This window comes from Vipera berus, assembly GCF_964194415.1.
Source record: "Vipera berus genome assembly, chromosome: 7".
In the NCBI taxonomy this organism is placed as follows: Eukaryota; Metazoa; Chordata; class Lepidosauria; order Squamata; family Viperidae; genus Vipera; species Vipera berus.
The window spans coordinates 66,279,748-66,306,616 of record NC_138209.1 but is presented as its reverse complement, the minus strand read 5'-3'; the positions used below and the strand labels follow the sequence as shown (position 1 = coordinate 66,306,616).

Here is a 26,869-nt window from a genome sequence, read left to right as displayed (position 1 = left end):
AAATGCCAGGTAGCAAAATAACTCCCACTTAGTAAAACCTGGTCATTGTTAACTGCCACATTTGAGATTCCCAAATTTGTTTTTACTTGAACAAAACCAAACTTAACAAGTTGATTCCAGTGCCCAAATGGACACATAACCAATGCAGAAAGGTTAGCCAGACAGAATGTGTGATTAAAAGTGAGCATGAATAATTAAAAGATCAAATTACATTTTGTAACAACTCTAAACGACAGTTTGGAAATAATTATACAGAAGAAAAAAATATGTTTTGGGCAACTATAGTTTATTAAATCTACACAATTAGAAGGGGGAGTCTCTTTTCTCCTTAAAAGAAGTGATTCCTTCATGCTGCAGGGCATTTATGGCTTCAGAAAGAAGATGGAAAAGAACTTAAGGCATGGCGGCTAAATGTGACCAGAAATGCCAACAATTAGCACTGCAGCTTGCGAATGCTGCGTGAAAACCTCTTAAAGGCCCTCTGGCCTTTCTGCCATCGCTTGACGGAGGTGATCACCAACTCCCCAGCCAATCTCTGTCCCATGACTAAATATGGTGCATTGATATCGTTCATCTCATCACAGGTACACTGGAGGCCGCCTTTGAGCCAAAGCACCGTCTTCTTTAGGTCCCTGTCCGTCACCCCATTCAGCTTGTAGATGGTTTTGCTCTTTGTCTCCGGAGTGATCTTGGTGTCGCCGTTGATGTAGGCAATCTCCTTCACTTTTATCTTCAGAGCTAATAGAGATAGTGGGGAGCAGAGCAGGGGTGGGGGAGAGGGGTAAAAGAAAGGAAGAGAGAGAAGGAGAGGTTTCCCCCCCCCCCTCTCGTTCTGGCACATAAAGAGAATCCAGTAAGGCAGGTCTTCTCTTGCTAATTAAACTGTCAGTTTCTGACAAAATGGTCAGCAGGTGGCTCCATTTCTAAAAGCATCAGAAAGTAATTTCAGTCCGAATCAATCTTGGGGTGTATTTCTTTCACTTTCAAAGAAAAAAAAATAATGCCTTTGCTAAATGAGCCTCTTCCTCTAGATTTTGTTGGTTGTTTTTGTATGTTAAAGGTTTTAAGAGTGGCACAGGGCTCCTCACAAAGCTGAAAGGGGGAAGGGGAAACAGCCATCCTTCCATAGAAAAAGCAATCCCCATTTCTCCTGAAAAATAGTTTGGCTTAATTTATAAAACTTATTGGTTAATCAGTATATTTTATCTATTGCGTTTGAAAGAACGAACAAAAAGAATTGGGGTTTATAGATAAATTAGATTTGGTGCAATAATTGAGAAGAGAGGAAAATAGTATCATGCTTACTAAGAAAAACCAAATATCTGTTGGTGGATATGTCAGATGAAAACGTAATACTAGTTAATGAATCATAACTCACTGACTATGCTATTCTTTAACGATAAGGGCATTAATCCCTATAAATTTGTGATCACACTGTAATAAAATAACTATTGCAGTTAGAATGTAATAAAATTATATGTATTTATAATTTATGCCTGTTAGTTTATCACATTTTACCTGTCTTATTCAGGAGGATTTTCCAAATATTCTCATCCAGAATTGATAATATTATTTGTCTTACTTCTGTAAAGCAATTTTCTGCTTCCTTCACAGCCAATACTCATTAATTTCTGGCATTTCAGATTTTCAAAAGACAAGATCCATCTCTTTTGAAGAAAAGATGCCAGTTTTCTACCAATATGGAATGTAAAAAGTTTGCCCCAACAAGCTGTTGGGGGCTTGTTGTAAATTAATCTAACAACGCTGTACATTTGCAATTGTTATACTTCAGCTTAAAATCTGAAGTGAAGACTATCGAAGAGTTTCTTCTTGTATCTTTGTGGTTGTCTTGCATTTTGGAAAAGTCAGGAGCAATTTCTATTTTACTCTTCCCAGGATGCCTTCCCTGCCTGCTGCATAAGAAATGGGGACTGGAAAGGATAAAACCTGTTTTCAAATTCATAGCAGGAAAGAAGCTGAGGCCTCTCTTCTTGGTCTCCTTCCTCTGCAGGTGGGCAGAAGGGAAACAGAATGAAACCAAGGCCTCTAGTATTACTATGGGCTCCATTTCACATCAGCAACAAATCACAAAATTCAACGCTGTCACGTTCATATTACTTATATTTCTGCAACCCTGAAATACCTGATATTGCAGTTTCAGAGGGATATATATATATATATATATATATATATATATATATATATATATATATATATATATATATATACATACATACATACATACACACACATACATATATATATATGTGTGTGTGTGTGTGTGTATGTGTGTATGTGTGTATATATATGTATATATGTATGTGTGTGTGTGTGTGTATATATACACATACATACATACATACATACATACATACATACATACATACATACATATATACCTACCTAAGAAGGATTTGAGGCCACAGTGGACAATGTTGTATAGAAAAGAGAACAACCATAGAAAGGCCAGAGACCACGACATGTTTATTACAAAGAGCAGTTCTAAACAACTTCCTGGTCTCATAGACTAAATAGAAACCTAATCATAATCCCATAATTAGGTGAATTAGGATCCACTGCTGAAATAAAAGCTTAAATGCATCTGTCATTTAAAACTGACCACAACTTCCTTTCTTACAACACTGACTATTATTGCAAACAGAGAACAAAACCCCCACTTTTCAATCAGAGTAACTCCCTCATACTTACCAAAGTCATTTTTGCAAAGGTTTTCTACAATTTCATTGTCATCTTCATTCTTGTTTTTGCAGGCATCACAAACTTTTGGCACTGCAAGAGGTAAGTTTTAAAAAGAGCCTTTAGAGGACTTTCAAAAGAAATTAGTGGGGGGCCATTTGGGAAGGAAGGACACACTTTTAATATGTAATTATGGCAACGACATGCTTTCTTATTCTTAGCTCTATTTCATGAGAGCCTGAAGGACTGTTTTTTTTTTCACAGCATCTGGAGCCTGAGATACCTAATCAATCCCACTGGCCATTTAAAAACAACTGAAGAAAAAAATAGTCGTACTAAATAGATATCATCACAAGTTCAACGGAAACGCTGAGTTGAACATTGAACCAGGGATACAGATGGATTCTGAGTGGGATTAAAGTCTCTCCCTAACACCCCTACACACTAGGACCTCCAGAGAGAACAAAATTAATCTCCTGGTGGAAGTGCATGGGGAGACTTCAGGAAAGAACAAGAGTCTTTCTCAGGAAATTGCCCTTCTCCCAAGTCCATTATTTTTTTAAAAAACAAAAAACACTTTGGAGAATGTCATCTTCCCCATCCCCAAGTTAATTAAAGCCACATTTTTGAACTCTACGTGGATACTAGCTGAAAGCTCTTACTTTTAACAATGAGAAATCAGTAATGTGAATGTATTGCTTCTGTTATCAATATTTTGTCAGGTTCTTCCTCTTCTTTCTCTCTTTAATGTTTTTTTTCTCCTCAGAATTTCCTGTTACCTTTTATCTCCCCCCCCCCTTTAAAAATAAAATACCTGCAGAAAAGTTCACTGGCCAGTGGACATGAAAATAACTTACTCTACTGATTAATGTTATCATTTTCCTAGGAAAACAGTTACAGAATAACAGTTCCATAATTACAATAGTCAATAAGCCGAAATGGTTAAAAGTACAAGCAGTCTTCCAAGTCATAGTGCAACTTCAGAAGTAGAAGCTCAAAAGGGAGTTCTACCCCTTCACTGGGATTTAATCCTAGATCTGTGTAACAGGGTTGTCTGAAGCTATCATCCTATATAGTACATGCTTAGTTTAAATAAACTCTTATCAGGATCCTAATCCTGTCCTATCCTAAACTTGTTCTTAAGAATGTTTATTTGGGATTCCCCAGTTTAACCTTCCACAGCTTAAAATTCTTAAGTTCTATAGTTGCAGTCCTAGGGGATTACTTTGAATACGTTTGCTTAAGAACAAGTTTAGGAGCGGAGGTGGATAGGACAATTTTAAACACCCATATCTAAAACTACAGGAGACCTTCCTGAATCCAACCTAGCTTCGTTCTGATAAAGAGTTCTGCACTGAACTTTCCAAAGCTGGGAAAGCAAAATCTAAAAGTGTTTGTTTTCTATCATTAAAGGTGTCTTGCAAATCGTTTTTTGGTGTGGTGTGGTACTTTTTTGCTGTATGAAAAACTTGAGATGCAATGTTCTAAAGTTCTTAGGAATGAATTTACGTTATATGCTGTAAAGTTTGTTTTATTTCTCCAAATTTATACCTGTGACGGGGGGGGGCATGACATATAGAAAGTTGATACTTTATCCTTTTAAAAGACATTACAAACAAGTATTCTTAAGCAAACTTGTTCTTCCTTTATACATTCCACTGAAATGCTTAAGGGGGCAGCCTAAGACTGCAATCCTATTCTTGGTGTGCTGGAAGGATATATCCTTGAATGATTTCTACCCAAGTAAATATGCCCAAAATCACTGCCTCGAAATATGCCCCCCAAAACCCTTTACTTCAAAAGAAAGCCGCTGAACGCAGGCTCTCATGAAATAGAGCTAAGAATAAGAAAGCCTGTCGTTGCCATAATTACATATTAAAAGTGTGTCCTTCCTTCCCAAATGGTCCCCCACACACATACATACATACACACATACATACAGGGCTTTTTTTGTCATAGAACGCCCAGAACGGAGTTCCTTTTTTGGATGGAACCTTGTAGGGTAGGCAAGGCAGGTTGTATGACATGTGTGAGTTCCGGCACCTTTTTCTTTTCCAAAAAGGCACTACATACATACATACATACATACATACATACATACATATATATATATATATATATATATATATATATATATATATATATATATATATATATATATATATATATATATATATATATAAAGGGACGCGGTGGCTCAGTGGGTTAGGACGCTGAGCTTGTCGATCAGAAGGTCGGCAGTTTGGCGGGTCAAATCCCGAGTGCCGCGTAACAGAGTGAGCGCCTGTTACTCGTCCCAGCTTCTGCCAACCTAGCAGTTCGAAAGCACGTAAAAATGCAAGTAGAAAAATAGGGACCACTCCGGTGGGAAGGTAACAGCGTTCCGTGCGCCTTTGGCGTCCAGTCATGCCGGCCACATGACCACGGAGACGTCCTCGGACAAGCGCTGGCTCTTCGGCTTTGAAACGGAGATGAGCACCGGCCCCTAGAGTCGGAAACGACTAGCACACATGTGCGGGGGAACCTTTACCTTATATATATATATATATATCAAAAAAATAAAGGGAACACAAGATAAGACATCCTACTATTAAATACAGTACATCGTGTTGTTTAAGTGTTCCCTTTTACACACACATGAATTCTACTTTGACGCTCTGAAGATTTATGACAAAAGCACAGTCTAAAGCTGCCATCTGGTCTTCCTCAGCAGTGGAGTCTTTTCGGATTGACTTCCAAGAGAGGCTGGCGCGACGGGCCCCGTTGCTAAGCCCGCCCAGCTGCTCTTACCTTCTCTAGGGGTCGGGAGGACGTGGTCGCTGCTAGCCAGGGGGATGCACAGGTCGTTGTCCTGAGGAAATCGGCTGCAGTCCAGCATGTCGGGCCAAGGGAAGCCGAAGGCGGACATCACCGGGGCGCAGCTGTTCTTCACCTGCTCGCAAAGCGAATGGCAGGGCTCAATCGTTTCGTCCAGGTCGACGATGCAGACGGGCGCGAAGAGGGAGCAGAGGAACTTGCGCGTGTCCGGGTGGCACTGCTTCTGCACCAGCGGGATCCAGGCGCCCGCCTGCTCCAGCACCTCCTGCACCGTCTCGTGGCCCAGCAGGTTGGGCAGCCGCATATCGGGGTACTCGATCCCGCGGCACAGCTGCAGCGAAGCGGGGATGGGCTTGCAGTTGGACCGCTTGTAAGAAAACTCCGGCTCCCCGAAGAGGAAGAGCCCGCCGGCCGGGCCGAGGCAAGCCGCCGAGAGGCAAAGCAGGCGCGGGAGAAGCTCGCCGGGGCGCATCTTGCCGAGGGGCGGCGGCGGCGGAGGGGAAGCGCGCGGGAACCTCCTCCCGAAGCTGCCGGGAGAGGCGGAGGGAGCGACGGGCGGCGCAGAGCTTCTCCCCCTCCCGCCCGCCCGCCCGCCGGCCGGCCACGCGCGGCTTCCCCGAAACGGCTCCCGCTTCCTCGACGGAGGCGCACAGCCCGCCACTCTTCCCCGCTGGAGCTCCGGCGGGCATCCTTTATGCAAATCGGGAAGGGCAAAGAGGCGGGGCTATCGGACGGAAAGGCGGCGTGGATTGGTCGTCGCTTTCCGGGGGGGGTGGGGGGAGGAGCCCTGGGCGGAGGGACCTTCTCAAGGCGCGCGTCCCCCAAGCCGCTGCCTCAGAAGGAGCCCGGGCGGCGCTGCTCCGGGTTGCGTCGCCGGACTGTGAGGGCGGGCGACCCTCCGGGGTTTGTTCTCCGTCACAAAACTTCCTTGCCTGGCTGCCAAAAAGGGAAGCGCCGCCGGGGGAGAAAAAGAAACGTTGCTTCTTTCGCTACGGCTGGCGGTCCTTGGAGCCCCTCGGGAAGAGAAAAGCTCGGGCTTGCAAGTCAAGGGAGGCTACAAGCACGCCGTCGCCGTCGCGCTCGGCAGTCTCTCTCTTCCTCCCTCTCCCTTCCTCCCGCGCTCTCCCTCCCTCCCTCCTTCCCTCTCTCCCTCCTTCCCTCTCTCTCTCTCTCCTTCTCCCCCTCTGTCTCTCCCTCCCTCCCTCCTCTCTCTCCCGATCCCTCCCTCCTTACTTCTCTCCCCCTCTGTATGTCTCTCTTCTTCCCTTTCTTTCTCTTTCCTTCTCTCCCCCCCCTCTCTCCCCTCCCTCTCCCTTCCTCCCGCTCTCTCTCCCTCCTTCTCTCTCTCTCTCCCTCCTCCCCCTCTGTCTCTCCCTCCCTCTCTCTCTCCTCCCTGTCCCACTCCCTCCCTCCCCTCTTCTCTCCCTCCTTACTTCTCTCCCCCTCTGTCTTCCCTCCCTCTGTATGTCTCTCTTCTTCTCTTCCTTTCTCTCTTTCCTTCTCTCTCCCTCTCTCTCCCCTCCCCCTCCGTCTCCCTTCCTCCCGCTCTCTCTCCCTCCTCCCCCTGTCTCTCCCTCCCTCCTTACTTCTCTCCCCCTCTGTCTTCCCTCCCTCTGTATGTCTCTCTTCTTCTCTTCCTTTCTCTCTTCCCTTCTCTCTCCCTCTCTCTCCCCTCCCCCTCCGTCTCCCTTCCTCCCGCTCTCTCTCTCTCCCTCCCTCCCCTCTTCTCTCCCTCCTTACTTCTCTCCCCCTGTCTTCCCTCCCTCTGTATGCCTCTCTTCATAAGGTTGCCTATCTTAAGCAATTCTGGGCAGCTCACAACAATAAAATCAATTTGGCCATCAAAATTCTTGTTTGAATATTTGTTACTATCACCAAGGTCTGTGTCCACAGCAACTCCACCCAGTTACTTCTCTCCCCCTCTGTCTTCCCTCCCTCTGTATGTCTCTTTTCCTCCCTCCCTTTCTCTCCCCCCCCCCATTCTCTTTCTCCCCCTCCCTCTCGAATCGGTCCCAACAAACTGAATCTGCCTCCCGCGGAAACGAAAGTGGGGAAGAAAAAAAAAACACAATTGAAACGGGGTGTGTGTGGGGGGGGGGGGAAACGGTCAAATAGACAAAACGTCCACCAAAATGGATCAGAGGGTTCAATGCTTTCTTTTAGCAAGTTTGAAAAGAATTGGGATTCTTTACCTTAGAAAGAAAGATAACAGAATCGAAGCTTAGGAAGCAGAGCCTGGCCCGGAGAAAGCGGAGGAGAGTTTCTCTCCCTTTCTCAAAACAGCAAAGCCACGAAAGCCGGTGCAGAAGTAGAGAAGAAAGCCCTTATTCAGAGAGCAGATCATTTATCCTGAGGACTAGAGAGGTGAATGGCCTCTAACTTTGATTACTAGGCAAGTGGATGTAAATGGATTATTACACGCATTCACGGGGGGGGGGGCAGGTCTGTAAAGAAGTATTTTACCTTGAAGACTCAGAATTACTGCTGGCCTTGGTTCCAAATGCCACTTGTAGGAGAAGTCCAGCAGGGATGGCGGGGTACTTCTCTTATCGCCTCGTATTTTCTTACTATCACACATTTCATTGATTATTTTTTTAAAAAAACATCCCTAAGAAAAAAGAACTGCAGAATTTAAATTCAAAATGATTCAATATTTAATAAACTAAATATATGCTATTATAGATAGAAAAATAACCACAAAGAAATTAATGTAGTGTTCCCTGCTTTCTTTCTGCCGGTATAAAGTCAGTGCAAAAAAAAAAATTTGTTAAGCCAGGCTTAAAGTCTTAACAGCATCATTCCAGGAAAACAAAGTCACCTTTTCTTATTACAATCCAAGCACAACGAACCCAAAGCTTTCCTAATAGACAAACTCCACTTTTGTGGGATATAATTTAGTAGCACATACTGTATGTATCTTTAAACTTTTAACTTCTTTCCCAAAACCTGGTCTACCATATAAACAATGTTTCAGTAAAGAGAACTAGCAGTGGGTGTGACCAAAATCTATGAATTAATGTACCTTCCATGTGATTGCACAATGGCAACATAAGAAGGACAATAGCCAAACTTTTAAAAACATTCACTGGAGAATCATAAAGTCTTGTTGGGTTAACCCATTTTTAAAATTATAATTGGCATATTTCACATTTTTTAAAACCCAAGAACCTGGTTTTGTAATATAAGATCCCCTGTTCAAAATTTCTTTTATGTAATCCAGTGTGTGTGTTTGTGTGAAAGAGAGATGTATAATAAAATTTTAGTTTTGCTTCTATGAAAATCTTAAATATGTGTAAACCTAGTAAATTTAAGAGGCTACTAAAGCATGCAGACAAAGACCATAACAGAACTAATGATCTAACTATATATTATTAGGCAATTTTTGATAGATTATATTCCAGTAATATCAAATAAATTTTGTAATATGAAGGGTCATGCTAACAGTTCAAATGTTCATGAGAAAATTTTAGGAAGATCAATTCCATTTAAAAGACCATCAGTCTGTTCAAATGATATTTCTGTATTTGCATTAACAGAATATAAAGCTGAATAAAACTGGAAATTATGTAATAGTTCCCATGTTTTGTCTCTTATGAGTATTAGGTCATATTGTTTCAAACAAGAAACCAACAATTTGCAAATATTTATTTTTCTGTTTCCAATACATCTGGTTTAATTTAATAAAAAAAATCCATATCCAAAGCATACAGTTGGCCTAGCTCCAATTTTAAAGGAATGATATGATTCCAAAGTATGCTTTTACACACTTCAGAGACAATTTCCATAAGTGCCAACCATATATTTGGAAAGAAAAATACAAATATCAACATGTGGTGGATGGTTATGGCTGATAAACTAAAAGAAATCTATCAAATGATACATCAAAATATCATTTCCCTCTAACCTGCATTATCTTGTTGAAAGTCAATGACTTTATTATTGAACTACAATTCTGTCATTTAACACCTTCAAGTAGATTAACCATGTATTTAGAAATTACCACTAGTCCAAATATGAATATGCCACATAGGAATTTAGTTTAGTTTAGTTCAACTTAGTTTAATTTGGCTAAATGTATCATCCATGTATCAACATTAACTTCTCATATGCTTGCATGACAACAGTCCAACTCTTAAAAGAGGATTTTCTGTTTTTAAATTTTGTTATGATCTTTATTGTCCCCAATACTAAATTAAAAACCAAGTACAGTTAGAAGGTCATCCTGTAAATTGAAAATGTTTACCAAACAATTATGTAAAATATATAAATGATTTGTAGTCAAACCACAAGTACTTATCCAAACTATTTCTCTGTCTCCATTATTAACCACAACTGTTTTGTAGTAATATTCAGTGTCCAACATTTCTTGTGCAGCTATGAAACTTGAGGGTTTATATTTCTACCCCTCTGGCCCTTTTTGAATTTCTACTTATCAAACTCTGATCCACAGACTTTTTATCATCCCCGAAAGATTTTTTTTATTGTTTTTCATATGGGATAAAATTAGTTCCTTGCAAAAAAACCTCCAAAACTCTTTAGGCAGAAGCAGTTTCACTTTGTAAACCATCTTTGCCCTATTAGATGTTCTTCACAGTTGTAGAACTTTTGATGTTTGTCATTCCTAAGGACTAGTTTGCTGTTTAGATGAATTGTTTGTAAAGTTACACATTTTTTCATCTTTACCCAGTTAGATTAGTATTGTGTTGAAAAAAAATCTTTATTTTTTTCACCCATTTTATTTAGTTGAAATGATTGCTTTCAAAACTGATTTCTGTGGAGCAGGAAGCAAAAACCCGGTGAATTTTCATAGCTGGGGCTATTTACTTGAGTTACAGAAAAGTTAAAGGATGCCTGTGGATATTCTGTTTGTTGCTGATTTCTCATCATTCCAGTCATTTGCAGTGTTTCTTCAACACGTCCCATGAGAAGACATCTTGAGGAAACCTCTCCTATTGTTCTTTTCCAAATCCAAACGTGGATGTAGTTAAGGAGGCTGCATAATATTGTAGAAAAATACAACAGAAAGAAAACAAATGGATTCTCCCCACAGCTCCTCGCAAGGTCTCTTTACATTCATAAGGTAAGCTCCAAATTTCTGCCAGAAGAAATTCTAAAGATTTTGAATATTAGCTAGGAAAACAGAAGCAGGGCAAGACTACTACTCTATAAGGATGTTGAAGGAGAATATATTTTGGCACAACTTGAAACTGAAATATGCTTGGTATTTTAAACTTCGTCTTCATTAAATAATGCACATGTCTCTATGGCAATTGCATAGATGGTGAACTTTTCTTTAGTTCATACGTAATTTTATAACTGTATATTTTCTTCAGTAATTTGGAATTGCTATATTCTCAGGACCAGCTCTATTCTTAGACAGTGAGGCAAACTTTACAAAAATAGATTGAATATCACTAGTTATTTTATGTATTAACATTGTGGTTTGCTGCCAGAGAAGGAGAGAGAACCCATAAGACAAAAGGGTCCCAATAGCAATGAAAGTATTTCCTTAACAAGATGGGAGCCATGATGTTATTCTAATATTTTCATTGGAAAGGAGGAGGAAAACCATTTTTTCTTCTTTCTACTAATGATAAATACAGAAAGATAACTGGATGACACTACAGAATAAGGAGTTTGAAAGATACCATAGCTAAACAAATCAGCAACATCAACACCCATTGGACCATTGTTGGCTAAAAGAGGCAGCCATATTTTCTATTTTTCATCAAAGTCTATTACTATAGATTTTATATTTTTTTAATTTTATTTTTATTTTAATTCCATTTATATCCCGCCCTTCTCCGAAGACTCAGGGCGGCTTACAAACTTAGCAGTAGCCTTCATTCTATGTATATGCCTGCTTATTAGGGCTTTCACACATACCCCAAGCGGCATTATTACAAAGTCAGCTTAATTGCCCCCAACAATCTGGGTCCTCATTTTACCTACCTCGGAAGGATGGAAGGCTGAGTCAACCTTGAGCCTGGTGGGATGCGAACCTGCACTAATTGCAGGCAGCTGGTGTTACTTAAGGAGGCATTAGCCCACTGCTCCACCAAGGCTCTGTTATATAACATGTTTTAATTAAAAATGAGTAAAACATATATCAAATGATTTAAAAGATGACCTTCATTAGCAGACACCATAAACATATTTGAAAAGGTCATACATTTTGGACCATAATTTGCTTCCCCTTATATTTAAAGCCTTTTCCAGTCCTGTGTATGTGCAGATGCTGAAGGTATGAAAAACTGCATGGGCAGCTTTTGATGTAAACTTGTAGTTTAAGTTCTAAAACGTGCAATAAGATAGGACTTGAATCAGAAATGGTTTATATGTAAACATATGTTAGTTTGCAAATTTATAGGTCAAAACAATGCATTTGGATAAAAATTTAGAAATAAGAAAAAAACCAGGAAAATGATATAAATATTAAATCTCTGTGCTCTGCAAAAGTCTCTTATATAGTTATTATCTGCATTTTGAACCAATTATCATGTATGAACAATCTTCAAAAACAGTTACACATAATGTATTGCTGGAATTCAGTATTGAAGGGTATTTTGTACATTTTAGTTGCTTCTGGAATGTTACCATATTTAGTCCAAATATGGACTATGGCTGAAGCCAAGTATCCAATATACAGTCATGCTCATATTCTGATGCACATGCAACTTGCTTAGCTCAGTTATCTTTCTCCAACATTTTCTCCACACATGATAGTCCTGTAATATAGGAAGCTAAAAATCTCTTTGTCTAGAGATAGGCCAAGCTAAGGGTTAAGCTGGGGACCTGGCCTTTCACATGTTTTTCCCTTTAAGGGATATGAAGGATGTTTGATATTCAAGGTGCTGGTAATGACCTATAAAGCCCTAAATGGCTTGGGTCCGGATTATCTAAGGGAACACCTGCTGTCGGCATCAACTTCCCATCGTCCTGTGCGCTCCCACAGGGAGGGCCTTCTCAGGGTACCGCCGGTTAAGGAATGCCGGCGGGTTATTCCCAGGGGAAGAGCATTCTCTGTGGGCGCACCGGCCCTATGGAACCAACTTCCCATGGAACTTAGGACTGCCCCCGACCTTCGCTCATTTCGCCAGGACCTGAAAACTTGGCTCTTCGAGCTGTCTGGCCTAGACTGAGGGGTTTTAATTTTTAATTGGGTTTTAGTTTTAAATTTCGGGGACTTGAATTAATTAATTGTTTTAACTGATTTTAATTTTTGTATGTTATGCTTTTAATTTTCCCTGTAAACCGCCCTGAGTCCTACTGGAATAGGGCGGTATATAAATTTAATAAAATAAATAAATAAATATTACATACCCTCACAAAAGAATTTGACAATCTCTGTTTTTCAGCTTCCAGCATATATTTTTTTCTCATCTTCTCTCCATGAAATGGTTTTCAAAATAGGCTAGCATGTTGCATGAAGCTCTAGTTTTGCTTTTTAAAAAACATATTGTATTTCAGCCTTTCAGGATTGTAAATTTAGAAGCAATACTGATATGTATGCACCACCTGGGAAAATATACAAGGCTGTTTCCAAAGGAAGACCAGAGTTTTTCAGGATAGGGCAGTAATATTGCTTGATTTTTGGAAATAAGGATAAGGGCATTGTATTTAACCCACTGTAAAAAAATTTGATCTAGAAAAAGTATTGTGCAAAACCAGTCCAGATCATTTAATTTAGATGAAGTTGAACCAGACAATTCACTGGAAGCATTAATAGTGAAGTAAAGTTTAGATATTTTGGACACATACTGCTAAGGCAAGAGTCATTAGATAAGACCCAGATATTTGAAAAAATCAAAGACAATAAAGAAAAAGAATAACAGATACAAGTTGGCTAGGTACTATTACTGATAGTACCAGCATGAGTTTCTAAGAATGCAATTACAGAAAAATAATCTTCTAAAATAGTATTTAAAAAGGTAAAGGTTCCCCCTCACATGCGTGCTAGTTGTTTCCAACTCTAGGGGCCGGTGCTCATCTCTGTTTCAAAGCCGAAGAGCCAGCGCTTGTCCGAGGATGTCTCCGTGGTCATGTGGCCGGCATGAATAGATGCCAAAGGCGCATGGAACGCTGTTACCTTCCCACTGTAGTGGTCCCTATTTTTCTACTTGCATTTTTACATACTTTCAAACTGCTAGGTTGGCAGAAGCTGGGATGAGTAATAGGCGCTCCCTCTGTTATGCGGCACTCAGGATTCGACCCACCAAACTGCCGACCATCTGATCGACAAGCTTAGCGTCCTAACCCACTGAGCCACCGCATCCCCCTAAAATAGTATTTATTACATCATTAAGATCTAAATTCGGTGTTGCCATTTGCAACCTATTTTATTTCACAGCCGCATGAAATTGGTCATTATTGTATGATTCTACAGAGGCAAAATGAAGATGAGAGATAAGAGGTAATTTGCAGAATAACAGACAATGCAAGTAGTGTAATTACAAATAGTACTTGAGAGTCTCCTGTAACAATATTTGTCTTTTACACAAATCATCTACCATTTGACAGTGAGGGGTCATATACATTGTGATAAGTATTATTTTCATTCAGTGTAAGAGGTTAACCAGCAAATTAACTGTTGCAAGAGAAATAGACAACCTGATACACTCCATTGGTTTTGAATTATAATTTCCACCTATTGTTGGGCATATTAGATGCAGGGCTTTTTTTCTCATAGAACGCTCAGAACAGCGTTCCGGCACCTTTTTTTTGCAAAAAAAGAAAAGAGCTCCCCTCTGAAAGCCTATTGCAGGGCTAGGCAATCTTGGTCCTTTTTTATGACTCGTGGACTTCAACTCCCAGAAATCCTGAGCCAGCCATGCTGAGGGGAAAGGGAGAGGTTTCCAAGCTGAGCCATGCTGGCTCAGGAATTCTGTGAGTTCAAGTCCTTGAGTCATAAAAGAGCCTGCACTAGAAGAGGACATTAAAATTATTTACAGGATTACTTCTTTAGGAACTAAACTTTTAGAATGTAAAACAGCTAATTCAAAAAAGCCAACAGGAAAGAACCACACATTTTTCATCTGCTTCTGTCTTTCGAAGGTAAAATTAGATAACAAAATAATCTATTTCCTATGTTAACATCTCTACAACAGTATAACAAAGTTTTGGATGATGGAATTATTTTTTATCTAAGGATAGCTAATGATAACAGCTCTTAAATCTGTTATTTTGTTTTATTTTTGCACAAAAAATTGTATAATTTGCATTTGCATTCATTTACAAATAGAATATGTTGTTAAAATGTATTGGTGTGTAATTAGTGCACACATATACCTAAAACCAGTTTATTGCATTTGGCAATTGTACTAAAAAAATCTCATTGTCAACCAATATAATTCATTTAATTTGAAATCAAGTGAAAAATTGATTTAAATTATTTTATTAAAACAAATTAATGGCAATTCTTTTATAAGAAGTTGCCTCAAACAAAATGAGTTTGACATGCCTGCTCTAGATAGTTGAATGCTCCAAAATAAATTCTAGACCAGGCCTGTACATGCAGCCTACCAAGCACCCTTGGACAGAGCACAGACTTATATATAATAATAATAATAATAATAATAATAATAATAATAATAATAATAATAATAATAATAATAATAATAATAATAATATCACCACCACTGCCTTGAAAGTCATGTTGCCTAGTGCTTCCATGGCTTACCATGACCACGAACTCCAACACTGTAGATGCTCCTCTGGTCACCAAATCATTGATTAGCCCACCAGCATTCCTTTGCAGACCACAAAGATTTTTAATTTATCAGTATAGGCCTTTCCCTTCTACAAGTTGCACAGACCTCTTCTAGATTTTCCTCTTGCCTTTCCGAGTTAACTCCTTAGTCTGTCATTGAGCAAGAATTGACTTTGTAGGGAAGCATATTATCATTTGATGTATATTTAACATATGTTCTACCTTTATTTACCAATTGTATAATATTTGTAGCAAATCCACATGGTGAGGTTTGGGGCAACTTACAATATTTTTAAAATCATAAGATTAAAACATAAAAGCAGGATGTTTTTTCTGCATTGCCTGGCCCACACCGCCTCCGCCGCCCGCTCCGCGCAGCCCTGCCATATAGAGCGGGCCCTGCTGCTCCCACAGCACCAGCCGTGCCGGCTCCGGCCCCAGGGGGCAGCCCACCACCAACACCCCTCGCACCTGTGACCGCAGCAGCGCTGCCCCCCCCCACCTCCTGTGCCTGCCAAGATGAGAGTTCTGGCACTTTTTTTTTTTTTTAGAAAAAAAGCACTGATTAGATGTAGTTGCTTCAAGCAACTGATTGGGACTCTCTTCCTAAATTTGCCACTCACATCAATCTGCCTGTCTCCTCATTCACCATCTAGAACATCTAGTTCATCCCACTTAAGTAGAATTTCACTATATGTGCAACTTTGAGAAGTGTCTTCAGAACAATGTACTGTATATAAATGATGTTCATAAATGGTTGGAAAGAGAACTGGTGATAGCAGGGAAAGCAAAGGGTCTTTTTGCTAAGTAGCTGGTTCCCTTAGACCAGCGGTAGGCAACCTTGGCTCTTTTATGACTCGTGGACTTCAACTCCCAGAATTCCTGAACCAGCCATGCTAAGGGGAAAGGGAGAGGTTTCCATGCTGAGCCATGCTGGCTCAGGAATTCTGGGAGTTGAAGTCCACAAGTCATAAAAGAGCCAGGGTTGCCTACCCTTGCCTTAGACCACCCTACAGAGATCAGATTGATGTACTTGACATATTCTGCCCTGTATCTCCTAGGTTAGTCTGCTGTCCATCAGCAGCATAGAAGGTGCTGTACTCTCACTGAGTGTTGAAGTAAAAATTAAGTGCCAGCCTTCTTAGCTTCTGTATGAAGAATGGAAAATAGCATCTTCTTTTTTGCTTCAAACAAAAAGGTATAATGAATGGGCCCTGGGACTGCCATTGTTTAAGAAATGTGTAAGAAGAGCCAATCTGGATGACAAGAAGAAAACGTGGACAAAGAGGAAAGTAGTTGAATGGAAGAGAAGCCTTGTCAAGTGACTTCTTCCCAAGCAAATCCTTTCTGCTTTCACTCTTCACCCTGACTCATCCCCCTCCAGTCTCCCTTTGCTGCATGTGCTCATTCCAATAACCTTTTTCACGCTTAATTGGGAATGAAACTAATGAGATATTTATGACCCTTGGCTTTATTTTCCCATGTACTTAACACACTAGACTTCACTCCATCCTCAATAGCCTTTCTCCCTGCCCAAAAGATCTCTGGGATTAATTTAACCTCTTGGTGCCAAGGAAGGAATTTCTTGCTTTTATCTGAAATGGCTTTATAAGTGATAAATACTGGATGGTTTGTCTGCACCTCCCTTTCTATGAGCAAAATGAAGGAATACTCCTAATGTTTTATCTGTTACGAAGTAAAGAGCAGTCAAGTTTGTGCCTTATGTATTGGAGTCACTATTACTTGTGGACATATAACCCAAAGTCACCCTGAACTTCCTCTTAAGAGTATTATAATCTGTGGAGACTCTACAGCTCAGACAACATGAGTTCCAGGAGCTCTTCAGATTTCTCATTTAAAAAGCAAAATTTGATGTAAACATTGTTGTAAAACAGCTTTTTAGGACACATATAAAACCATGCAATGTATTGTTGTTGATCTTTTATTCTCACCATCGTATTGTTAGGACTGCTCTTTATCTGTATGATGTGCTTTCTTATTAATTAAAGTATTGTGGCATTTCTATTTAGTTGTATGGATTAATGCAGTTCAGGATTGCAACAGGACTCTTGCTTATGTTCCCTGGAACTAGTTTGAGGAATCACATTGTATGCCATCTTAGCCATCTTAGCCAGGAGCCATAGCTTTATTCTTCATAACAATTATGATTTTATGAATGTACTTGAATAGATAGTATTGCTTATCAACTGTGCTACACAAATAATGGAAAATTATATTATATAAATTATATAAATTACATTCTCGAATTAGTTTGAAAGGTAAGTTTTCCCTCCTTAGTTTAAACCACCAATTCTTATCGCCTCTTTTTACATACAACCTTGAAAGTGTTCTGCTGCTATGTTATTATGTCTAACTAATCCCCCATACATATTCGTCCTTCCCCCACCCATCTTCATCTAACTCTTAACTCTAAAAGTGATAGACAAGTAGAAATATAAAATAGCTGCTTCTTCATCTTTTGTCAAAGCAAGAACATCTGATGTTAGCAGCGTTGACACCAGTCCTCAAAGCTGTTTAAAAATTGAGGGGAAAATATTAGCTTAACCTATAAACAAGCAGTCCCCCAGTTCTGGATACACAGTGATGGTGGTGCAGGGAGGGGGAGAGGGGTTTTGCATGCACGCCCACCACTTGCACAAATGGAGTTTTGCATGCTCACCCATTGCTCGCACGGCCCAGTTCCCAACAGACCTCAGACTGGTATCGGTGTGGACTGGGGGTTGGGGACCCTTGCTATAAGCCATAGATAGATATTGGGAATCACTTAATTAAATGCTGCTGAAGCCAGTTAGCCAATGGAGAGCAATACTAGTTTTTGTCTTCTCAAGATCTGATGGACTCTTTGTCAATAATCCTAATCCTTAAATTTATGTGACTATCCTTGGTTTTGTACAAAGACTGCAATATATGAATAGGTCAATCACAAATATATGTTTGTATATACTGTATGCATATAACAGATACATACATACAGTTACAACTGATAGCAGAGATCTTGATGTTTGCACTTAAATATGGAAAAATTCAAAATCTGCAGATACTGATAGCCTTATTAGTACTAATCATAATGACCCAAAATGATGTCTTTTTGAATTCCCACCAAAAGCAGGGGTTTTTGTAATACCTCATCTGATGTACAGAAGTGTTCCTCTGAAGAATTCCAAACTTTTCCCTACATTTAATTAAGATACGATTCAGTTATGTGATTATCTTTCTTATGAAACGATATGGAGATGGATTTTATGAAATAAATTGTTGCTTGCTGCTATTTTGTAATTGCAATTTTTTTTGTTGTAAATCTTAATGATTATGGTTATGATTCAGTGAGGTTATGCAATACGTAATCATTTCCTCAATTGAAGCAAATGTATTTTGCAGATTCGTGTGGACCAAAGTTCTGATATTTACAAATCGGACAATTTCTTTATCTAAGAATATGATCCTTATATTCAGTTCAATCGCCTTTACCCTTTAACCTGTTTCCTGTCTTCCTTCCCTTGCTAAAATGTCCCTGTTCTTTATGCTTCTGAAGAACCAGTAATTTATTGCTCCAGTGATCTATGGCAACCCCACAAAGTCACTTTAAACAGAAACACTCTCAAATTGCACTCAGCCCAAATTACTGAATGAAAATGTGAACAAATGAGGCTTAGAAAGGCTAGAATCTCTGTCATGACCCCTCCTGATTGTCTGGCTAGTTTGGCAAGAGGACTCACTGACTTAGTTGGAGTCCTTCTCCAGTGGCAATTTATGGTCACAGATAAGAAAGTTAGCCCAAAAAAGGTGGAAGTAGCAGAAACCATGATATTCCCCCCCCACATTTTTCAATTAAGAAACAACAACCACAACAAAGGTATATATAGTCAAACAATCAGATTTGGCTACCTGATTTGGCTTCTTAAATAGAAATAAATGTTCATGATAACAGTTTTCTTTAAAAGTATTAAAATTAATTTTCACATGTCACTTTCAATTAACGTTTTAATAGTACTTCAAATACTGTTTTAAAAACCAAAGCAATATTTAAAGGGACATGGATAGCTTATTTTAACAGCTTTTTTGTCATTATAATAGTCTATGATTTTAAATTTCATTTACCTGGGATTTTTAAAATACGCTGATCATGTTTAAACTCAGCCTGTTATTATTCTTCCCAAGTCCATAGCTATTTCTTAATTCTTGAAGGTGACACATCTAGTTAAATCATCAAAAACCCTTAAGGTGGCTTCAATTTTATTAATTTTAGCCCCTTAAGAGAGCAGAAGTAATTAACAGTGCAAATTTATGTTTGGTGCTCAGAATTATCATAGCCTAAAGTGTTTTAATCCTTCAAGAGATGGTCTTATAAAATCACCTAGTTATGTTTAAACAGTTAGAGCTTATGAATCTAAGATGAAATTCTAGATGAGTACTAAATGACGGGGGGAAAAATGATAGGAAAACTTTAGCCTCTTTACTCCCATTCAAATGTTTGTAGACTAGATATGGTTGGCTTAAAATAATGAACACATAGCAAAAATGTAGTTTAAATTCAATACATGATTTCAGCTTATTGTATATTTTTATTGATAAAGTATGAGAAACTTCCCTTATACACTTCATTTACCAAATTTCCCTTTCCAAAATGAGGATTTTTAAATATATTTTTTTAAAACAAAACAAAACAAAACACCCTCCTTCATTGAAACCAATTATTTAGTGTATGATGAGAACAGGACAGAAGAAAGCTAAACATATATACACAATCCACATAATTATATACAAAACATCTATGAGCAGTATGGCAGTGGTCTCATAACTGGACATCCAGTTCAATTCTCCAGGCAATCACCTTGAGTTGCTTCGTGCAGATCTACTAGGGAACCAAAGAAAGCATGTTGTGGGCAATCTTGCACAATATGTTTAATAGTTTGCAACCAGCATCACAATCTCAACAAGGGGAATCTTTCCATTCCACTGATACAGAGCAGAGGCACTTCTTCCAGTATCACACCTAATTTTGTTCAAATAGATACCAATGGAACCTTTTTTTTAAGAGAATTTGTGTGGAAAATAAGGTAAATCAAAAATAAAGCAGCTGGACAAAAACTGCAAACCGTGCATCCAGAAGAGAAACCCATATAATTACCATTGAGGAAATAAAACTAGAATCATGAGCTATGTCCCAGGTAATGTGTCCTTTGTTTCTTATACCTTGTAAAATCACAATCATATTGTGGATATTTAATAAACAGCTGGCCTGTGTGTTAATATTTTTTGGCAAACGAGGTAGGGAAAAAGTTATTAAAAATTCTGCAATCTACAATATTCTGTATCAACAACTATATCAACTGTTTAGCCTTAAATATATTTACTTACTGGCAAATCTGAATTTCAGTGAAGTTATTGAGATTTAGGGATCGATATCTAAACAGCCATCATCATGTTTATTACTATTATGGTTGGTTGCATACTCCGTCAGATGTGCAAGCTGAATTTATCAAATCCTTTCCAAGAACCTGGGATAGGCAAGTCTTGATGTTTCATGTATTAAAGATTATTGTTGCGGGATGTAAGCTGTTTAGACTAAAGCTACCTTTTGCAATTGCTAGTGATGGTGATTTTGCTAATGCCAATAGTGTTCAATAGTAGTGCTATAGAACAAGGGTCCCCAACCCCTGGTCTGTGGACCAGTACTGGGCCGCAGCATGCCAGCAACCGGTCCACACAAACAAGTAAAGCCCCATTTGTGTGCAAGCAGCAGACAAAACCACGCACCCTCCGGTCTGTGGAAAAACCTCTCCACGGAAACAGTCCCTGGTGCCCAAAAGGTTGGGGACCCCTTCTATAGAAATAGGCACCTAGGTGGATTGCACCCAAAGTGGCTATTACTATTGCTACTACCTTTGCAAGCAAATGGTATTACTTACAGATCTTCCAATGTACCATTACATTGATGAGAGATGTTACCTCCCGTTGATAGGGCACGCAATTTAGGCGTCCTCCTGGATTCACGACTCAGTTTTGAAGATTATATTGGAGTCGTGGCTAGGGGGGCATTTGCCCAGGTTCACCTGGTACACCAGTTGCGCCCCTTTCTGGACCGAGATGCCCTACGTACAGTCACCCATGCACTCGTTACCTCCCGTATAGATTACTGCAATGCTCTCTACATGGGGCTGCCCTTGAAGACCACCCGGAGGCTTCAGCTGGTGCAGAATGTGATGGGAGCACCCCAATACTCCCATATTACACCCCTCCTGCGTGAGCTGCATTGGTTACCAGTTGTCCTCCGGGTGAGATTTAAGGTGCTGGTACTTACCTTTAAAGCCCTACATGGCTTAGGCCCGGGATACTTGCAGGACCATCTGCTGCCGGGAACGACTTCCCATCGCCCAGTGCGCTCACACAGAGAAGGCCTCCTCAGGGTACCGTCGGCTAGACAATGTCGGCTGGCGACCCCCAGGGGGAGGGCCTTCTCTGTGGGAGCACCAGTCCTATGGAACCAGCTCCCCCCTGAGCTTTGGATGGCCCCAGATCTCTGGTCCTTTCACTGCGGCCTCAAAACACTCCTTTTCCATCAGGCTGACCTGGACTGACAGGGATTTTAATTATGTTTTTAATTTTTAACTTTAATTTTTAACTTATTTTAATTTTAATTTTAATTTATTCTACAGGGGCCATTAATTTAATTTTCTTTTAACTTCTGTATTATTGTATGTTATTGTTGTTAGCCGCCCTGAGTCCTTCGGGAGATAGGGCAGCATATAAGTCCCAATAATAAATAAATAAATAATAAATAAATTATTGCTACTTTGTGATCTGCTACCTTCTTGCAGCAGCTTACCAGGTGGTCCACTATTTCTTCAACTTTTTTGTAGAAGTGGCATTTGTTGCTGTCTTCTCAATTCTGACTTTGTATGCATTTGTTCTTAAGGCTTGGTTTTATGCAGCCAGATTTAGCCCCTTTCTCTCTTTCTTCAACTTTCCTGCTCTTGCCATTGGCCAGATCTTATTATCTGCTTTGCCTGCTATTTTTTAATGTACTGATAATGTAACATTATTAGTATTATTATTGATACACAATGTGCACAGTCAGTCAGATGTTTGGATTGGATTTGGCAATTTTATCCACCTATCAAGTCATTATTATTTATTATTATTAGCCCAATAAAATAAACTTGCAATATGTATCATAAAAATGGCACTTCAATTATCCCATACATTTACTTTTGCTGTCTTATATTTATTCTATATCTCAATTATATTTTGTTAACTTTTGACTCTTTGAAATTGTTAGAGACTGGTAATCAAATTGTGATTTTAGAAATATCCATAACTTAACAAGATTTCATCTCATATTGTTTTCCTACCATGATCAGTCTAATTTCTTATGGATAGGGCCCTAACATTTATACTATTAAAAGCATTATTTCCCAGTTAGTTTTGAAAAAGAAATGGCGATTAAGCTAATGTACATCTCATTTATTCTGTAAATAAAGGTGTAGTCTGAGGATTTTGTGCTACTTTTCTGATGCTCCTGCTGTTTTCAATTTGGAAAGAGCCTTGTCACCCTTTTCTGCACTCCCAGCTAGGATTTGACAAAAAGGGATAAGCTCTCCAAATATAGCAATATTGACAAAAACTGCAACAACTTTAAGGTGCCTATCAAGTAAATATCTTTTTTTTTAATATACCCTAGTTAAAACAGTTTTCTGTATGAAGTTTTATAATTGCATAATCCAGTCTTTGCTTATTTCCCCCTCTTTATCTCAGGCCAAGCAATTAGCCATTCTTTATGTATGGGAAACCTAGTCAAAATTCTCTTGTTACTTTAATCAACTTAAAGGTATTGCACATGAATAAAATGAAAGCCATTTCCTGAATATTTATAGCTTCCTCAGACTAGCTGCAGATTATGTCAATACAGCAGAATGTTAATACAGCAGAAACTCATATGGTGAACATCACAGTAAATCAGTGGTGGGATTCAAATATGTGAACAGCCGGTTCTCTGTGTGGATGCCGCTTCCAGAAGTCCGTTCTGGGCCTGGGCAACAGCTGCTGAACTGGTGTGAACTGGCTGAATCCCATCACTTGTGTAAATAAACATATACATCAGTTACTAGTCAAATAATTGTCGTTTAATTCTGACTTACATTTTCTGTAATCTGTCACTTCATGGCAAAAATGGGGAATAGGGTAAAAGTCTCATTGGATCTTAGATTTGGGAGATCATCCGGTAACAGTTACATGAAAAGCTTGGGAATGAAATAATCAAGAAGAAAGAAAAAATGTGTTTGTTTAACTTTTCTGTGAAAACCAGAACAATTAAAGAGGAAGAGATTTCTGTATATGAAGAATCATTAGTTTTGTTGTTTGAAACTGGAAAGGTTCATTGCAGCAATCACCACTTCTGTATATTGTAGGTAGATAATTATACATATGCAAAGTTGCTGTTTGTTAAATATTGTGCCCTTAATCTGTGGTATGCTTACTTTATTGTTCTTTTTAAAATATATATCAGAATATGAAAGCAATTAAAAGACCACAGGCTATACTTTAGGTCTATTAAAGCAAGAGGCAATATAGTGCCTTTTGACCGCTTGTGGACTAGCTGAAAAAATGTTTATGTTTTGCTGTATCATTTTTATATTGCATTTCTTTATCTGTTTACTGCTTGATCTGCTAAATACTACTCTTAGCATACTAAGTGCTATTCTGAGTAATAATGAATTCCTTTTGAAAGATATGAATATGCTTTTTAAAATACCATATTTGCTTTACAAAGCTTCTATAATTAAAAACATGACTATACCACAAATTCAAGGAAAAGAGTACAAAGATGAATTTATCAAGAGCAAGAGAGTCAGTATCATTGGGGCAGCTTTCGTACAAACCTTTGTGATTTTCATTAATATTTTGAGAAGTTTACATCAAGAAAAAAACATCAAAAGGGTCCAAGTCAATTTTTATCAGTCTGTCCTAGGCAAAATAACTGGTTAGTGCAAAAATAAAAACAAACAAACAAACAAACAAACAAACCATAAATTAACTGTTTTCCTAGAAATGTTTAAATTGTTCAGTTTGATTAAAGAGATTTCTTTCAAAAAAAAACCCAAAACACTCCACTTGATTTCAGCATTTGGCAATGGAGTCGGTCTAAGGCAGGGGTAGGTAACCTTGGCTGTTTTATGACTCATGGACTTCAACTCCCAGAATTCCTGAGCCAGTATGGCTCAGCTTGAAAACCTTTCCCTTTCCCTTCATCATGGCTGGCTCAGTAATTCTGGGAGTTGAAGTCCACGAGTCATAAAGCGGCCTAGGTCTAGGCCAGGGGTAGGCAACCTTGGCTCTTTTATGACTCGTGGACTTCAACTCCCAGAATTCCTCAGCCAGCATGGCTCAGCTTGGAAACCTCTCCTTTCCCCTCAGCATGGCTCAGCTCAGGAATTCTGGGAGTTGAAGTCCACGAGTCATAAAAGAGCCAAGGTTGCCCACCCCTGGTCCAGGGATTGCCTGTTTCACGAGTCATACAGGTTTGTTTTCTAAGTTGATAGTAGCTAAAGATAGGCAACGGTGAGAAGTTTCCCTTTTTCTTTTAAGAGGTAGTCCAAACAGAGCATATGAAATAGGTAAGATGCTTCAGTTAAATATTTAAATATGTTCCTTAATAAATGTGTATGAAATAACATATACAAAGTAACTATATTTAGAACAGTTTTCATAAATAACCAGACATTTTCATTAGAGCACATCAAAGGACAGTCCTCTCCAAGCCTTTCTGAGGCCTTTTCTGCTCTTCACGAAAATCATATAAATGAGTAAACAGTAGAGTCATTCCTGCCTCAAAAATGTTTCAGAAGCACCTGGTTATCTTCCGGCTAATGTCTTTCTTCCTACCCAAACTGATCCAGCTGCTGAATCTTTACATTGTTGACACTGTCCAATTCAATTCAATGCAATTTTTATTGCAGTCAAAGATTCAGTGCAGGTGCTGTAGTCCTCGACTTACGACAGTTTGTTTAGTGACCGTTATAAGTTACAATAGCACTAAAATAACTGACTCTTGACCCGTTATTACACTTATGACCGTTACACCACCCCCATGGTCACGTGATCAAAATTTGGACATTTGGCAGCTGACTCATATTTATGAGAGTTGCAGTTCCAGGGTCATGTGATCCGATATAATTTAAGTATCTTGCCGGTCTGAAAATACAGTTAGTCACTTTTTGTGACTTCTGACAAGCAAAGTTAATGGGGAAGCCAGATTCACTTAACAACTTAACAACACTTAACATCTGCAATGATTCACTTAACTGTGACAAGAAAGGTTGTAAAATGCAAAACTCATTTAACAAACGTCTCATTCAGCAACAGAAATTTTGCTCTCAATTGTGCTCGTAAGTTGAAGACTACCTGTATAGAACAAATCTATCAAGAAACTCTTTAAAAGTGGAAGAGAAAGGCTAGATATGAAATGCAAGCTAAAAGGACAGAATGCAGCTTGCAGTATTATTACCATTATTGTTATCAACATAAATAGCACCTGTACAGCTCGGAAACAAAACATTCATAGTCACAAAACTGAGATACAAAGACAAGTAGGCAAAAAGGAAAATCCATCTAAGTGTTATTTAGACTTATTCAAGGGTTAGTCATAATTGTATTATATTAAGGAATGAAGGAGTTAGTCAACCTGAATCTTTTTTTAAAATATATTTTATTGATTTTTTTTTACAATAACAATCTTTACCAGGTAAACAACGTGTTGTCTGGGTTCATATATTTAACATCAATAATAGTTAATTTCTATAATTTCATAATCAATATACTTTTCCTTGATGCTCTCTTCTTCTAATAATATTCTCCTTTTACCAACATGGAGCAAATATAGTTCTTAGTACTTTCAATGCATATAGAGTTGAATATAAACATTTTTCCAGTATTTATACGAATAACAATAACATCTTTTCTAATCAGCTTATTTTACAATTCCTTTGCAAAAATAGTCATCTGATCTTGCTGCAGAATTTGGCAGGTCCAGGAAGCAGTGGCGTAGCGTGGGGGGTGCAGGGGGGGCCGGCCGCACCGGGCGCAACATCTGGGGGGGCGCGCTCGCTCTCGGGAGGGATGGAAGACGCGCCGAAGTGCCCTTTGCGCAGCTGGAGTCCCGCGGGGGGGATCCGGGGCTGAGGCGCACTCGGGGAAGCAGCAACTCACAACCAGCTACTCTTGGGGGACGGAGGCACAAAGCCGGCCAGACAGGGCTCGGAGCCATCCCAGACCACAGCTGCACTTCCACCTTTCCCAGGGTGGCCCCCGCAGACGGAGCGCAGTGCAGGGCACCAGCATGCCCCACTGCCAGAGAAGCGCCCGCCGGTGCGGCCCCGACTCCCTCACCCCGCGGCAGGTGGCGGTGGCGTAGCGGGGCTTGCGAAAAGCGGGGCGGTCGGCGGCGGCTGCTCCCGGCGCCGGGCAAGGGCAAGCAGGGCAAGGTCGCTCCTGCTCAAAAGCCAGAGTTCAGCGGCTGGCGAGGTGCTCGCGCGGGGCTCTCCCGGGGCTGGCGGGCCGAACGGGGACCGGCCTCCCCCTCTCCGCGCTAGAGCGGCCCCCGCGGTGGCGGCCCGGCGCACGTGGCTG

General features: G+C 39.7%; 1 protein-coding gene across 1 annotated transcript; it reads right to left on the bottom strand.

The window, feature by feature from the left end:
- Window positions 1-265: 265 nt before the first annotated feature.
- Window positions 266-6,116, bottom strand: SFRP2 (secreted frizzled related protein 2). The gene is made up of 3 exons (XM_081332273.1): window positions 5,488-6,116; window positions 2,710-2,790; window positions 266-738 (listed from the first exon to the last, which is right to left on the bottom strand). The coding sequence occupies exons 1-3, from the start codon at window positions 5,984-5,986 to the stop codon at window positions 434-436; spliced, it is 885 nt and encodes a 294-aa protein (XP_081188399.1). The 5' UTR covers window positions 5,987-6,116; the 3' UTR covers window positions 266-433.
- Window positions 6,117-26,869: the final 20,753 nt, after the last annotated feature.